Raw genomic sequence first — 16,152 nt, forward strand, 5'->3', positions numbered from 1 at the left:
ATTAAAAGCTGGCTCTTACAAAACATGTATTAAAATTAGATCATTGAACTGAAGAGAATAAATCAGTTATAATGGGACTAATTTTGTTTGGTAAACATAGATAATGTGAGCATTTAGAAATATTATTTCTCAAAGAGTATGCTGAGAGATTTATGAAAAATAATGAGACATATTTACAAACTTTGACTAGAAAGTTTTAAAACTAGTAAAATATAATTAACATCATACTTATTATTACTTATCAATTAGTTCATCAAGTAAACATTTGTCAATGCTTCTGTAAGCTTCTAGCAATATAAAGGAAGCATGCAATACTGTGCGGTTCATTTTTGATGACTGCCTGGATAGATCCTAACATCTGTGCCATATTCACCTTAGTGGTGCTTTCAACAATGGGAAGAGGAATTTATTACATAATCACACATCAGAGGAGTCTGGAGTATGTGGAAGAACCATAATGTTGTGTTTTGCAAGAAGTTCCTGATAGGCAGAATGGTGTGTCATCTTGTTTTGTAATGTAAGAGAAACCTGAAAGTCCGTAGGCTGGGTTGTTCCCACCTTATTGCCCTTTTAAGGTTTGGTTAAATTGTTTGATTTGGTTGAAGAATTGGTTTATTCTTCTTCCTAAGACACATGTTTCTAATTTAGCATTAAGATATTTTTTTGATGCAAAATAAAGTAAAATATATTAATTTTTTTAAAATTTTATTAATCAAGCAAAAATAACATACTGAGAAAATGTTTAGCAGTAAAATGAGATGTATACTCAACAAACCAATATTTGTTCAAATAAATTTTTTATTGTAACATTTATAAACAATATTTATTGTTCTACCATCCACTATGAATATATCGTTAACTTGCAAATTTATCAGTACCCTAAAATACACTGAATATTTGCACTTTTCTATTCCATCTTTCTTGGGTCAAAAGACACTTCAAGCTCCTGTTTCAGGATATTTTTATTAAACTCGCTTTTTGAGACCATAATCGAGGTCATGGGTGTAGTTCTTGAATATCAGTTTTAGCTTACCTATTCCAACTCTGCTTTGATATGATAGCAAAACTTTTCATCTTTTCACATGGTGCAGTCACATTGTAACAATTAATGGAGACACATGCACCAAATTTTTATATTATAGCGACACATGCTCGTAAAAATTATAGTTAAATGATCATGACCAAGACTGTTGTCATTCAAAGAGATCAGACACTCTCACTAGCTGATACAATATTTAATTTTTCGCAAACTTTATTTATTACTTTTTAAATTTATTTGAACAAATATTTCTAAAGTAAGCTTCATTCTTGTATATTCATGAGTTATAATTCCAGATTGTCTGAACTTGATACCAGAAACTGGATGAAATACAGTACAATATTGAGCTGTGTTATCTAGGATGGCTACTTTACGACCTATGTGAAAGTCATAAAGCACTTCTTAACTTTTTTAAGCAACTCATGTTTCTTCATAGTAATATGTATCTTGACTATTTAATTAAACCACTTTGATGTGTGTGCGTATATACTGGGTGTTAGCATAGCAGTTACAAACTTTCAGGAGAGAACACCTAGACGATGGAAAATCGTATAGCAATGCGTGGTCGGAAACTCTTTCCTGTCGTAGTAATGATGACACAAAACACAAAAAAGAAAGGACATGAACAGGGTGAGAAAACATGTTTATTATGCTCAGTATAACTAAAATGTATGGGCTAGCATCGTTAGGGACCACTCAACTGTCATTCATTTTATTTTGAAAGCAGCAATCACGCAGAATCGAGATATTTCTGACAAGGTGTTGTCTGAGTGCTATTCCATGACATCCCAAATGTGATCTATCGGGTTAAAATCTGGCGAGTTAGGTGGCCAAGATATTAATTGAAATTTATCCTTATGTTTCTCAAATTACTCCAACACAGTTCGAGCCTCGTGACATGGAGCGTTGTCCTGCTGGAAGATTACATTTCCAGTTGAGAAGACAGATGCCATGTAAAGGGCCATTGACACTGGGGTTTATCTGAGCTAACGATGTCAGTTTCATGTGTTGACTAGCTCCGTTATGCATGCAGTTTAGATTTTTCAACTCGCTGCACTGTGGGGAAAAACTGGTTTTGGAGAAGGGTCGGCTATGTCAGTTGTCTCCCTTAGATAAACTCCAGTGGGAACGGTCCTTAAGGGTGCAACTGATTCATAATTATGTTCAGATAGTCCACAGCTTTCGTGGTTTGTTCTAACTAAGGGTCCCAGAGCCATCCATGAAAATGACCCCAACGTCTAATACTACCACCACCAGCCTGAGTATGACCTGCTGTGCAGGGAAGAAAGAGCAACTGTTCGCCTGGAAGATGGCATACCCTGGCACAACCATCGATGTGATGAATGAAAAATCCTGACTTATCTGACCAGGCAACTGACTTCCACTTATCAATGGTCCAGTTTCGATATTCCAAGGCCCACTGTATGTGCAATTGATAATGACGCTTGGTCAAATGAGACACACAAGTGGGATGTCTGTTGTGCAGTGCCACACCCAACAGTTTCCACTGAACTGTATGCTCCGAAACACTTGCACTTGGACAGCTGCACAGGTGGAATAGTGGTTAAAAAAGCCTGACTGCGATACCAGAGGGCCCGGTTTTGAATCCCAGAAAAGTCGTGTATGTAAAACTGTTTGTCCCTTCATAGGAGGTAACAGTGGTCTCCGTGCCTCCACAATAAAATGGCCACCATTTCTGGCCTTAGGAGTGGTTAATGCCATTATAGGCAAGTGCTTGCAATTGGAGGGGGAAAAAAACTTGGACAAGCACTGTATTAGATTGTCAGCTGAGCTACTGGTGCCGATTTTTCTGTACTAAGAGGAAAAGTTTCGACATCCTTTTTCTTTGATAATGCGTGGACGCCCAACATCTTGGCATCTACTGCTGGTTTCACCGTCACTTATCCACTTTGCATAAATACTGACAATGGCGTGAACAACCTGCTAGTTGTGCTTCTGAGTCTTCGGGCTATTACAATTTGCCCTCTATCAAATTTGCTTAGATCAGCAGCCTTTTCTGTCACTTGCAAAAGTAAGTGCAAGAATGATTCCTTACCTTCTCCAAGTAGTAGTTAAATACCACTTCCACTTAATCAAATGCCCTCCACATCATTCAGATGAGTTCACTGAAAAATGTGGGGATGGTTATAATGTTTTGGCTGATAAGTGCAGATGTAAAACAAAACTGAATACAAATATTTTTGAATTTGTTAAACACTAGTTGATTCTCTTTAAAAAGTTTTTTAGATGTCAAGACAATTCAGATCACAGAAAATTTTATAAGAAATAGTATGATTGCTAAAAATTACTAGGGTGTAGTAATGGAACTTTTGAAATTCAAATTTCATTAATTCAGTTTCACTTGTTGCAGAGAAACACTTTCCTTAGTAAAGGATAAAAATTAAAAACCATGATATTCGGTAATCTACCAAGAGATGTGATGAAAAACGGCAGATTTGATTGCTGTGCTAGAGAATGTAATGTATAGAATATTTCACTATTGTTTTATTTAATGTTCGTAATTATTTTAGTAATTAAACTTAAACAATAATTATACAAAATGCACAAACAGCTTGCTTAATGAAGTATTACTACTATTAAGTCTTTGAATGCATTGCATCAATGAATAAGGATTCTATGCTGTATATGAGGGTCACATAGAAAGTATTGCATTAAATTAAGCAGAATTTGTATTAAAATGGATAAATATCAAAGTAATTTTTATTACATTCTCACAAAATATTTTTTTTAATGCTGAATACAGCTTTCCATCCTTTCAAACGACCTGTTAAATTGCTCACCATTCTTTTAGGATACTGTCCACAAACTCTTTATAGGCTAACAACATTTTCAGATGGATTAAATCTCCGTTCATCAATATTTTCCTTAACTCTGGAAAATACAAAGTTACATGGAGCCAAATCTGAAATATAAGGAGGGCAGTCAAGATCTTGAACCCCTGAATCAATTAGAAATTGTTCTTATTGGTGTTCTAGTCGTGGCACAGTACAATTTTTAGTAATTCGGGCTGTGGATTTAATATACTAAGCTAGCATTCTGTGATATATCATTAAACAGTTACTGCTATTGTTTATTGATCATCTTGCATCACAGCTCCAATGTGTCCCTTTACAGAGAAGCTGACTTTGGCGTGAGGATCTTGATCAGGAAAATTCTGTATGGCAAACATTAGTTTCTGGATCACATTGATACAGCCAAGATTCATCACCTGTTATGATGCTAAATATCACTTTTGAGCATTTTTCATCAAATTTCTGATGAATTTTGTCTATTTAAGACTGCTTCATTACACCAAGTTTCCATGCAGAATTTTTTTGACAGCTGCAGATATATTTTTAAGATAATTTTGAATTTGATTACAAGTTCCATTATTAGCTATTCTTTTAACATCTACTCAAAAGCATGTTTTTATTAGCAATGGCTGTTTGGTCAGGTTTGATTTGATTATGGCAAAGCACCTGAGGACCATCTGACTAAGGGAAGGAATGCTTTCGTAGAGGACTATCTAAGGGAAATTGGATCGTATACACTTACAAATGGGGAAAATCATGAAAATGCCTAGCTTGTTCATCAGGATTCAAACACCTGACCAAGCTACCAATATTCAGTGATTTTATTGGTTCCTGACTCCAAATTAATCTTTATAATTAAAACTCCATTTCTTTAAATAACTTTAATGCACATTTTTTGATTTAAAAATAATCTTTATTAAAGTTCTTAGCAACCATAAGCAATTTTTTAGAACAACAACACTGAATAATCTTTTTGTTGCCACTGCAAAAATATCAAAGAAGCAAATAAAACGATATTAACCATTATTTAAAATTTCTGTATAAGCCACAACAATATTTCCTTCCCAGTAACTAAGTTATGGTAGAGCATATTATTACCACCAAAACACACTATTTACAGAAACTATTATAGATATATGTAAATGCTAATTCCGAAATCATGTGCAGGGGGTTATATTGTCCATCCTATAAGCGACTGTTTTGCAGGAAGCTTTTTAATTTTAGAAGGTAAATCTGTTGGAGGTTTGATAGGTTGTCTTATTGACGTTGATTGCTTTGTAGTAACGTCTGATATTTGCTAGAAATATGCAGGCTTTAATCTACCAATAGAGACTGTAACATCTTTGTGTTAGATTTTTACTGTAAAATATTTTTCTTTTCTGTCAACCACTTGAAAAGGACCATCGTAAGGAGGTTCTAATTGCTTTTTAATTCTATCTTTGTGAATAAACACATGCGGTGAAGTTTTCATGTTTTTAGGGACAAATATTTTTTGGACATATTTATCAAATACTGTTCTTGGTCCAATTTTTTCCATATTTTTTTTAGCTGCTTGACAAAACTATCAGGTGGTGTAGGAGTTATGCTATCTTGGAAAATTTCTCCATGTAATCGTATATTTTGTCGACAAGGATAAGGATAAGGAACGGGGGACGTGGGCACTATGCCTCTACCATACGGTTAATTAGTATAGCACCACGTCCACCATGATCTAGGGAACCCTTAAGACAACACTAATTCAAATACGTGAGTACCTTATTGAAAATGAATGAATGATTACAAACAATTATGGTATACCTTGGCAGTAAAATTTTTGCATTTGTGTAAATAACAAGTTACGATAAAGACAAAGATGTAGTGATAGTCTGTAAAGTGCTAACGATTAGTATTCCAGTTGTTGCTATTAAAAGAGGATACTTCCTGCTGTAATGGTCACTCCAGGGCCATTTATTCTGCTGCACAGAGGTCCGTGCCGAGACTGGCTAGGTTCTCCATAATTTTGATGAGCTGCCGGCAGAGGTGCTTCTGCTTGACCATGAGCTTACAGAATGCCTGTGTGTTTGTAGTGAGAATACGTATGTGCATCCCATTGGTCAGAGAGCAGGTAGTGACGTAATGCTCCGGAGTACCCAGGTGACCGCAGCTGCACTGGTCTGTGTCAGTCGTGCCATGCCTGGCAAAGTACTCCGGGAAGGGTCCATGGCCTGTAACATAACGGACCAGGTGCGGGTTTGAGTGGAGCCTGGCTGGATTAACATACAAAAGATAATAATGAGTACGTCTGCCGGTCTCAGCAATGTCCCACTCAGCCTGCCACTTTGAGAGTGCTTGCAGATGGAGCATTCTTTTTAAGGTAGAGTGTGGCCACGGTAATGCTAGCTCCTCGGCTTCCTTATTTAGGGCAGCGTCTTTCGCAAGGAGGTCTGCTGCCTCATTTCCCATATTGCCTGCATGGGCTTTCATCCATGTCAGGCGAGCTTCCAGATGTTTAAACTGTCGTAAGAGGCTTTGAATTTCCTGGACTATTGAGGAGGAGTGTGCCGGATTTTGCAAGGCTCGCAGGGCTGACATACTATCGGATACTATAACAGCTTTTTTGATGTTGTTGCTGGCAATATGTTGTACTGCTTTCTGAATAGCAACTGCCTTCCTTTGAAAGACGCTGTTGTTCCCGTGAAGGTGGCCCTTCCATTGCGTGACTTGTTCCTTGCCTTGAAACATAACAAACGCGCATCCCACATTGTGGTCCATTTTGGAACCAACAGTGAAGATGAGGGTATTGAACATTTGTATATCTTCTGGCTGTCCGTCCATCTTTGAGCCGTCGGTGTACGCATAGGTATTGTGCCTATGGGTCTCGAGAGACTGTTCTTTGATGCTGACGTTTATCCCTATGCATTGTTCGGCCGGGTGCTTGTCTAGGATCACCGCAAGTACTTCATAGTCACTCGACCAGTACATCGTATCCTCAAAAGATGCCGGCACATTGAGCTGTGAACTGCTTCCCGTTCCTTGCTGATGTGTAAAGGAACCATCAGGTGCTAGAACGTTCAGCGCATTTGTGGCCGTTGTGCAAAATGCCCTCGTTATATTAAGAGCAAACTGTTGTTGAATGCTGAGCAGGTGCCGGACCTTTCGGCCCTGCATCGGCTGCGCCCACACGGCCGCACCATATGTTACCATTTTTTCTGTTACAGTCTGATACAGGATCTTATGTATATGGGGGTTAAGGCCCCATCTGTAACCTTGCATATGGCGCAAGTACTTAGCGATAGCCTGTGTGCGTTTCTTTAAATCCATTATATGAGGGATCCAGCTGAGTTTGTTATCGAAGATGAGTCCCAAATATTTAAGCTGAGGCACCATCTTTATCCGCTGGTTATTTAGTGTGATGCGCTGTTGACGCAAGAGTGAACCACCTTTTTTGGGTGCAGAACTATCTGCGATTTCTCTCTGCTATGAGTAATTTATAAGTGCTGCATCTGGTGTTGAAGATGGAGCAGGTTTCGATGCAGTTAGCTTCAAGCTCCCTTCTGAAATGTCCTTCTACAATAAAGGTCGCGTCATCTGCGTAGGCTATTACTTTAGTATGTGATGGCCACTGCTCTGCTATTATGCGATTAAAAGAAATGTTCCACAAGTAAGGGCATCCACGGTTTGCCTCCTTTGTAGAATACCACCATTATGCACTATGATCGTGCTCCTGTCTGATAAGTAGTGTCGGATAGTGCTGTAGAGGTTGGAGGGTCATCTGGCATCCGCTAATGCATTTAGGACGGCGGACCACCACAACGTGTCGAAGGCACTTTTCAGGTCTAGACTGATGAATGCTGTGTGGTGGCTGCTTCCCTTGTTTGCAAGTATTACATTCTTCACCTCTGCTAGTGCATGGACTGCTGATTTTCCTGTTCTGAACCCAAACTGGTTGGGGCTTAGGTAGTCCGTATAATGGAGGTGATGCCGCAGCCTGTTCATTAAGAGCTTTTCATACACCTTTCCCAACGCGGACAACAGGCAAACTGGCCTGTACGAGTCCGGGTTGGTGGGATCTCTGTTCTTTTTTAAAAAGAAAACCGCTTGGCCTACTTTAAAGCATCTTGGAAATGTGCCTGTGTCATACAGGCTATTGAAGAGGGTTCTGAAGAATTCAATATTGGTGCGAATCACAACCTTAATGATCTTATTGTTGACACCGTCCGGACCCGGTGCTTTTTGGCGGCGTAGCTGACGCAGCACTTGCTGAATCTCATGAGAGGTGAATTGCTGATCGTTTGGGTGGTGGGTATAAAGAGCTGTGTTTCGCAAGGAGTGATGTTCTGTTGTGTCCTCATCCTCATTATCTTGCAGTAAGACAGCATCCAGGATGTCATTTAAAGTGTACACTGTGGGACTGTCGTTGTAATTTCCTGTTGCTGGTAAAAGATAGAAGTTGGTTGGCATGAACCTTTTTCCAGTGGCCAGCTTGTGGTGGATACCGCATGGGGCTGTACTGTCTGTACAGAAGGCTCTCCACACGTTTAGTTTTGCCTGAAGAATCATCCTTTTATAAAGTGCCCTTTCTCTTTGAAATGTTGTGAGAACAGACGTCTCGGTGCCGTTCTCGTTTGAGTCGACGTCGGAGGGCCCGGCATTTCTTCTGTTGAACTCTCAGTTCACTGGTCCACCAGCTCAGTGTTTGTAGTCTTTTAGTTGATCTCGCTGGAAGAGTTTCCTCGCATGCATCCTGTATTGCGTTAACGACATCTTCAGTGGGTTTTTCTAGCTCCGTCTGAGTGGACTCCTTAACTACCCTGATACGCATTCTATCCAGGTGGGTCTTACATCGCCTGGTGAATTGCTTTACCTTGCTTCCGGGTAAGTTGTAGCGTCGGATGATAGAAGTAATCGTCTCACATGCTAGCCATGCAAGATCGAGTGCAAAGCCGCACATCTTTATGGATGGTTGGCCAAATAAATTTAGATGATAAGAGCTTTACAAATGACTTAATGCCAGGATGGGCTGCATTAAGCATTTGATGAAATATTTTCTTGTGATAATTGCCAGGAATATATAGTCTGTTATTATTTGTTGAAGTTTCACACCACAAAGATTTCCCAGAAGGTAGTGGATACCGCTTGAAGTTCAGAGAAATTGCTGATGTCTTCAAATTTTGCAATTCTTTATCCATAGTTTGTTCATTTGGCAATTTTATCATAGTCAATCAAAGAAATTTCTTTAGTTCTGGATAAAATATCTGCAACGATGTTATCTTCATCTTCTATGTGCTGTATATCAGTTGAAAATTGTGAGATGTATTGTAAATGTCTAAGTTGATAAGATGATGCTTTTTCTGGCTTTTGTTTAAATATGTTTATGGTCTGTGAATATTTTAAATATTCTTCCTTCCAGTAAATATTTGAAGTGTTTGATGGAGAGGTGAATTCCTAGAAACTCTCTATCATAAGTACTCTAATGCTTTTGCGCTTCATTTAATTTTTCGGAATAATATGCAATAGGTTTCCAGCTCTTATCTTCAAATTGTTGAAATACTGCACCAATCGCAGAGTCTGAAGCATCTGTATTGACAGAGGTAGTTCATGATTCGGAAATGATAAAAATGTTGTATTAACTAAATCATCTTTGCACCGCTGAAATTGTTCCTTAGCTTCATCAGTCCGCTGCATTTTCCGTTTTTTTTTTTTTTTTTTTTTTTCTGAGCTCCTTTAAGGTAGTCATGTAGGAGAGATTGGCTTTTTGATGTATTTTTTAAATATTGCCGATAAAAGTTAATAAGGCCTAAGAATGTTCTGAGTTCGTGAACGGTTGTTGGAAGTTTATAATTAACAATAATTTGGACTTTGTCAGGTAACGGTCAGGTAACGGACTTTGTCAGGTAACGGAATAAATAACCCAAGAATTCTATATCTTTTGCGCTGAAGATAGATATGGAAATGTTAATGCTGAGTCCATAGTCATTTAATCTTTCAAACACTAGCTTCAAATGGATGTGTTATTCCTCACTAGCAGATGCTATCAGAATGTCATCTAAGTAGGGAAAAGCGAAATTTAGACCAGAAAGGACTGTATTTATAAATCTTTGAACTGCTGGGTGCATTTCTCAAACCAAAATTCATTTAAATTCGTATAACCCAAAAGGAGTAATAATAGCAGTTTTATATCTATTTTCTTCAGCAATGGGCACTTGATAGTAGACTTTAAATAAATCTGTTTTTGAATTAATATTTGTAACTTTTGAAACATGATGAAAGTCCTCTATCCTAGGAACAGGATAATCTATCAGGAACTGTTCTATCGTTTAGCTGCCTATAATCTCCACATGGACAAAGAGTGCCATCTTCTTTAAGCACCACATGAAGAGGACTTGCCCATTGAGAACTTAAGGGTCTATTATGTTATTATCCAACATGAATTGGAACTCTTGCTTAACTACTGCAAGCTTTTGATGATCCAACTGTCTTGCTTTAGAATGCACTGGTTGACTATGATGTTGAACATTATGTTGTAAACCTGATAAGAACGAATTTGGTTTGCATAAGTCTGGGTATTGGTTTAGAAGACTACAGAATCTTGTTGAATGGTTTACTGTAACGATATCACTATTTTCACTGATGGAAACAACTTCACTTACCTTTAGTTGAGTTACACCATCAATCAGTTTCTTGCCATGCAAATCAATTATTAATTTATATTTGTTAAGAAAATCAGCTCCTAAAATACCTTTATTAATTTTGGCCACTCTAAATGGAAATTAGAATTCACGCCTAAGTACCAAATCAAGTGATAACATTTTTATACCATAAGTTTCAATTTCGGTACCATTCGCTGCATACAACTTGGAAATTCACAGATTGTTTCTCTTGTGTTGATGCGGGTAAAATGCTAACGTCTACACCACTATCCATTAAGAAATGCACTTTCGATTTTTTATCTCTTAATAGGCGAAATTGGTGATACTCTGGAACATTATCAACAGTAGAGCTTGTCGCCTCCTCTACTGCGCACTGACACTTCACTGATTGGATGACTTATCAGTTGACCAACTGCACGACTGAGTACATTCTGATGACATTTGTAACCCAAATGGAAATGATAAAAACAACTTCTTCATCAGAATTTTATAAGTTCAAGAAATGTGTTTTAGCTTAGAATATGCACGGTATAATTTTAATTTATTTTTCATTTCCTGGGATCAGCTTACAACTGATTAAATATAATATTCCAGCTATATAGCAGGGTTTGGAAATAATTTTGTACTAATGATTTCTAAATTAAAATTAACACTGTGTTTTACATTAATGAATAATCCTAAAAAAAATATAAAGTTTATGTTTCTTCATACTGTCAATATCCAAAAGGGAAAAAAGTATGGAAAAATATTTTATTTATAAAATATACAGCATAAATAATTGAAATTTAGTTACATTAGAGTGCATATCTGACTTTCAACTGGCTTTTCATCTGCTTTTGTTACATCTTTACCAATCCGCTGCACTACGGATGCTGTATTCCCTTGGCAGCTAAATGAAAAACTTTTGTTACCTTCACGAGAGCTAAAATAGCCAATTGGCCTGGCTCTGTTATCTCTTTCATGAAATATTACCAAAGATGTATCTTCATAGCGTTGTTTAATTTGATATAAAGTTTCTGCATATGTGGTACTATTTTTATTCATTGAATTTTTTCTGAAGGAAATCTGTATAGAGAGAAGTAAAACTAGTTACAATTTTTATCATATTACAATTTCTTGCTATTAAAGTTTTTATCCACAGACTTACAAATTTATGATACAGTATAGATAGAAAATTACTAATTAAGTAAGTTAAAGCAAATTAATTATTAAGAAAATTAAAAATAGAATTTTAGTGATCAGTTGAGTACAAAGTATGCATAATATTTATTTTATCTTTAGTTCAAAACTTAAGAGTACATTTCTGTTTCAAACAAAAACCTCATACTTGGTAGATACAGTCCAGCCCTACTATAATGAACTTCAAGTCACCTAAAGTTTGGTTCACTATATCCAGTTTGATAGAAAATACAGGTCATCTCACAAAATAGTGTAAAAACTGATTAATTACACAAAAAATATTGATTCTAAATACAAATGAAAATGATGAAAATTCTAAATACCAAGTTATATGTAATTTCATACTGTCATAATGCAGATCGTAGGAAACTTTTATCTACACTTTTGCACAAAAAATTAAGGCTTTATCAGTTTTGGTTCAACATCTGATTTGAATAACAATTTATTAATAACATGCTTCGCAGCAAGCAGAGACTTTTCTTTCCATGTGTTGCATTTTTTCAACATTTTCATCATCATAAAAGAGAGGAAATTTCAATGAATCGAATCATTTTTCATTTTACTTTCTGCATAATATCTTTATCATGCAGATCTTTGCATATAACAACATGATTATTGCATGTTTGAGAAAACATATTGCATTCTGAAAATAGTGAAATACCATATATTTCTAGCCTCTTATCAATATGCAAATTCTAGATTTCATTGCTTAGAGGCAACCAAACTCTAAAATTCGCAAACACTGGTAGCTCAACCTGGGTTCAAATTTCAAAGAACAAGCTGGATGCATTAGCTTTTTGTGGTTTTTCCCATGCATAACATAGATATAAGCCAGTTTTCCTCGGAACATAGGATCATTTCCCTTAGGCAAATAGTCCTCATGTGCTTCCACATAATCAAATAAACCAAACCAACCTCATTTTCGTCAACTTCCTCTTCAACAAACAGCATTTTCTCGACCAGCACACCAAAAACATTTGATACTCTTCTGCTATCAGGACCGGATTCAGAAGTGAATGTATATATGCACATGTATATGTATGTGTTTACACACACAGATACATATTTATGTACATATATACATGCATACATGAACACATTCATCCATGGATACATACATACATTTATGATATGTATGTATCCAACAAAATTGTTTAAAGAAGTTTGTTCTATATAGTATATTAATAATAATTTAGATTTTATTCAACGAACTTTACTGAAATAGAAATGAAGTGAAGGGAACAGAACAGTACCAAACATTTTCATGTGTCAGATTCTATAAAGAGCTGCCAAAGCTTTTTTAGCACTAGGGGTCATCAAGAAGTGATTTTTTATAATCTACCTGATTGTCATACTTTCCTAAAATGTTTAAAATGAGTTAAAATGAGCTACTTTCTGCAATGAAACATCAAGCTTCAGATACCGCAGTGGTCCACAGATTCAGGTTTAACATTCATTTGGAGACAAGAAAACAATTTTAATCCATTCTAAATTTTCAAGTATTTTCAATTGTAAGTCTTTTGTGAGCCAAAAGTTGTCCAAATTTTTCCATCATGGAAGTTCGGCGACATTAGACCCACTATAGTCAGCTAGGTACATTTTCTCACATTCTCCTAACAAGAGGGTAAGAAGAAAAAAAAAAAAAAAAAAAAAAAAAAAGAAAACACTGAGCTATATGCATTTACCCACATTCTAATAACAAAAATTAAAAATGAAGATGGGGGGGGGAATCCTAATGAAATAAACAAGCATATGGGTGTCCCTTTAACTTAAAAAGCTGTGATTCTCAGTTTGTTTACACCCATAAATCTATCAAAACCAGACGCACAGAACAGAAACTGATGCTCATACATGAAAGTCAAAACCCACATGACTTAACCAATGTGAAAACCGTTACCATTTAGCACCATCTACTGGCATTTAAAAATTCAAATGAATCGTTCCGTTTTCAAGTTACATGTATGCGACACTGGGCTGTAGAGATTGATCGGAGCTCTTCACATATACACGACGCTGGGCTGGTAAGGATGGAATTGTTGCGTTGTGTATACGTGATGCTGATTCTGAATGGATTAATAGAAGCATATGCACTGAGGTAATAGAAATCACTCCATCATTCTGATCAAATAAATGGGTAATTATATTGAGGATTACATTAATATGAGTCAACTGTAGCATATGAAATTTAGATAAAACATTAAATGCATACAAAATGAAAATCTTAATTTTTTTTTGTACTTACATAAAGAACTTGAACCATGAAAACATTTATTTTACTTCTCAATGACTGGCATGAAAAACAGTCTCCAGGCTGCTTATAGCTTCAGTCTCTAGAATTTGGAAGTAATTTACAAATAATCTGCATGGAATATCTGAAATGAATGTTTTTCAAAAGAAATTTTTATTCATCTAAAAATAGAACTAAATCACAAATTTCACAGCACTTAATATTAGAAAAGTTTTCAAAAAAATCCTCAGTTTTTTAATTCATTTACCAGTTTTATCAAGTACTATATTAATGTAGAAGAATGCTCACCACTTCATATGCAGTTCGAAATTTACAATGTCTTTTTAACTTGAAATCCACAGATTAGAAGAAACAGACTTTTCTACAAATATAAAGCAATGAATTCTTTTTCTCATTCTTAAAGAAAAATTCTTTCTTGGAAGGAATGTTGTTGGAATAAAGGATTTTTTTTTTTTAAATTTTAAATTTTATATACTACAAATTGCTAATTTGTTTGTGTTATCAGCCTTTAGGGGGGAAAATACTATAAGCGATCTATTTATTCTGCATAATTACATGATATACGATATGTGGCCAGTCAGCACTATTTTATGTCATGCAGCACTTTTGTTAAATAACAGGAAAAACTACTTAGTTAATTAAGAGTTGTAGATAAATAGTTAAGTCAATAACGAAGTAACTATAAATATGGAAATATAATCACAAATAAATAAATCATTAATTTAAGAAAGAAAGGGAAAAAAATAAACATCAAATATTAATTTTCTTGGAACAACATATATAAATTCATTTTTTGACATAATTTTGAAATGAAAATATTACAGAAAACGAATACGTTAAAACAATTTTAGAAGCTTTTTTCATACAATTCATAAATTATAGAATTCTTCTAGTTTAAAAAATTAATACACTGTGCATTCAACATTACTTAAAACAAAAACGAAATATGAATAAAATATTGACTGCTTAACAATATTCTAAAAATTGCAAAATTTCAACAGAAAAATTTAACTTATCAGCAGAACATAATAAAGTCCATAATGTGTAACTTTTACAGTCATACAAATATTTAATCTACAGAATAATTATAAATTTAATTAAAAGCATTACTCAGAAACATACAAACATACATATTATAACTTACATTATTATTTGTTTACAAGAAAACTTATTTATTACTTACACGCAAAGGTTCTTTGCTTTAAACAAAGAACCAGTTGCAAGTCCTGAAATGCGAAAGCTGTATTCGCAAAGTCGTCATGAGTTACTTTAAATTGGCTCAATTGACCGTAATAATAAAATTTCTGAATGATCAGTACATCCGGTAATTTAAGGAATATAAAAAGTAAAACACATGCAGCTAGCAGACAACAAATTGAAACAATGGAGTTTGTTCCCTTCACTTCATTTCTATTTCAGTAAAGTTCGTTGAATAAAATCTAAATTATTATTAATATACTATATAGAACAAACTTCTTTAAACAGTTTTATCAATGAGAAAACAGGATTGAAACAAATGATAAGTAGCCTTTTTTTAAAACGAAATTCAAGTAATTGTTTATCTTTCGAACAGTTTTCCTTGTTACCATTTTACAAAAATTAAAACGTACAGAATCTTGACACTCAAGAATAAAATACGATCTGTGTGTGTGTGAAATTAAAGATAAGATGAATAAAAAAGACAGAGGACGCTACATCAGTACTAAAACGTTGTTAAATACAACTACCGGTTATAACAATACATATTTTGCCTACAAGCAAAACATTTAAAAGAAGACTTGCTTCTTTTTAAAACTAAACGTCATTTGATATCACACTGAAAAGATAAATGAGGCTTTTCTGCATTAACTAAATTTAAATAAATTGCATCTGTAAATAGCCAGGCGCTTGATCAAGTGCCTCTATTCGAACTCAGTTTTTCAACACTAACTTTACCGCGTTGGTTTTATCAACGTTCTAGGTCCAATGGATGCACAATGGTACTTACAAAATTAAATATCAATTCTTCCACTCCAGAAGGAACCTCACTCTAATAATTACCCCTATCACTTAATTAAATTTTTTCAGGTATACTTCAGAAAGCAGCTGGTAACAAAGTTGCCCAGAATGCGATCGATACCTCTAGGGATTGTTTTACAGTGAATTAAGAGATCAGCTAATAGATCGACTTTTCCGAGTACCATCTTCTCTAGCATAGTACATTTATCCCCATCCAATTTGTATAATGAATAATTAAATTACGTG

At 35.3% G+C, this 16,152-nt stretch overlaps 1 protein-coding gene across 2 annotated transcripts; it reads right to left on the minus strand.

Moving 5' to 3' along the window:
* LOC118195254 (uncharacterized) lies at positions 1 to 15,440 on the minus strand. Of its 2 annotated transcripts, none has more exons than XM_085814304.1 (3): positions 15,092 to 15,440; positions 13,903 to 14,032; positions 1 to 11,546 (listed from the first exon to the last, which is right to left on the minus strand). In XM_085814304.1, the coding sequence occupies exon 3, from the start codon at positions 7,216 to 7,218 to the stop codon at positions 5,800 to 5,802; it is 1,419 nt and encodes a 472-aa protein (XP_085670430.1). In that variant the 5' UTR covers positions 7,219 to 11,546; positions 13,903 to 14,032; positions 15,092 to 15,440; the 3' UTR covers positions 1 to 5,799. The 2 variants fall into 2 exon arrangements, with proteins under 2 accessions (XP_085670430.1, XP_085670432.1); XM_085814306.1 differs by having other exon boundaries at positions 11,218 to 11,546; positions 15,092 to 15,305.
* Positions 15,441 to 16,152: the final 712 nt, after the last annotated feature.

The sequence above is a fragment of the Stegodyphus dumicola genome, chromosome 1 (assembly GCF_044657685.1).
Source record: "Stegodyphus dumicola isolate Sdum_Otavi_A_Nest chromosome 1, ASM4465768v1".
NCBI classification, from domain to species: domain Eukaryota; kingdom Metazoa; phylum Arthropoda; class Arachnida; order Araneae; family Eresidae; genus Stegodyphus; species Stegodyphus dumicola.

What these genes read in the sequence shown, in the direction of transcription:
- LOC118195254 (XM_085814304.1), bottom strand. Translation starts at nt 7,218, where the DNA reads ATGGTGCCTCAGCTTAAATATTTGGGACTCATCTTCGATAACAAACTC.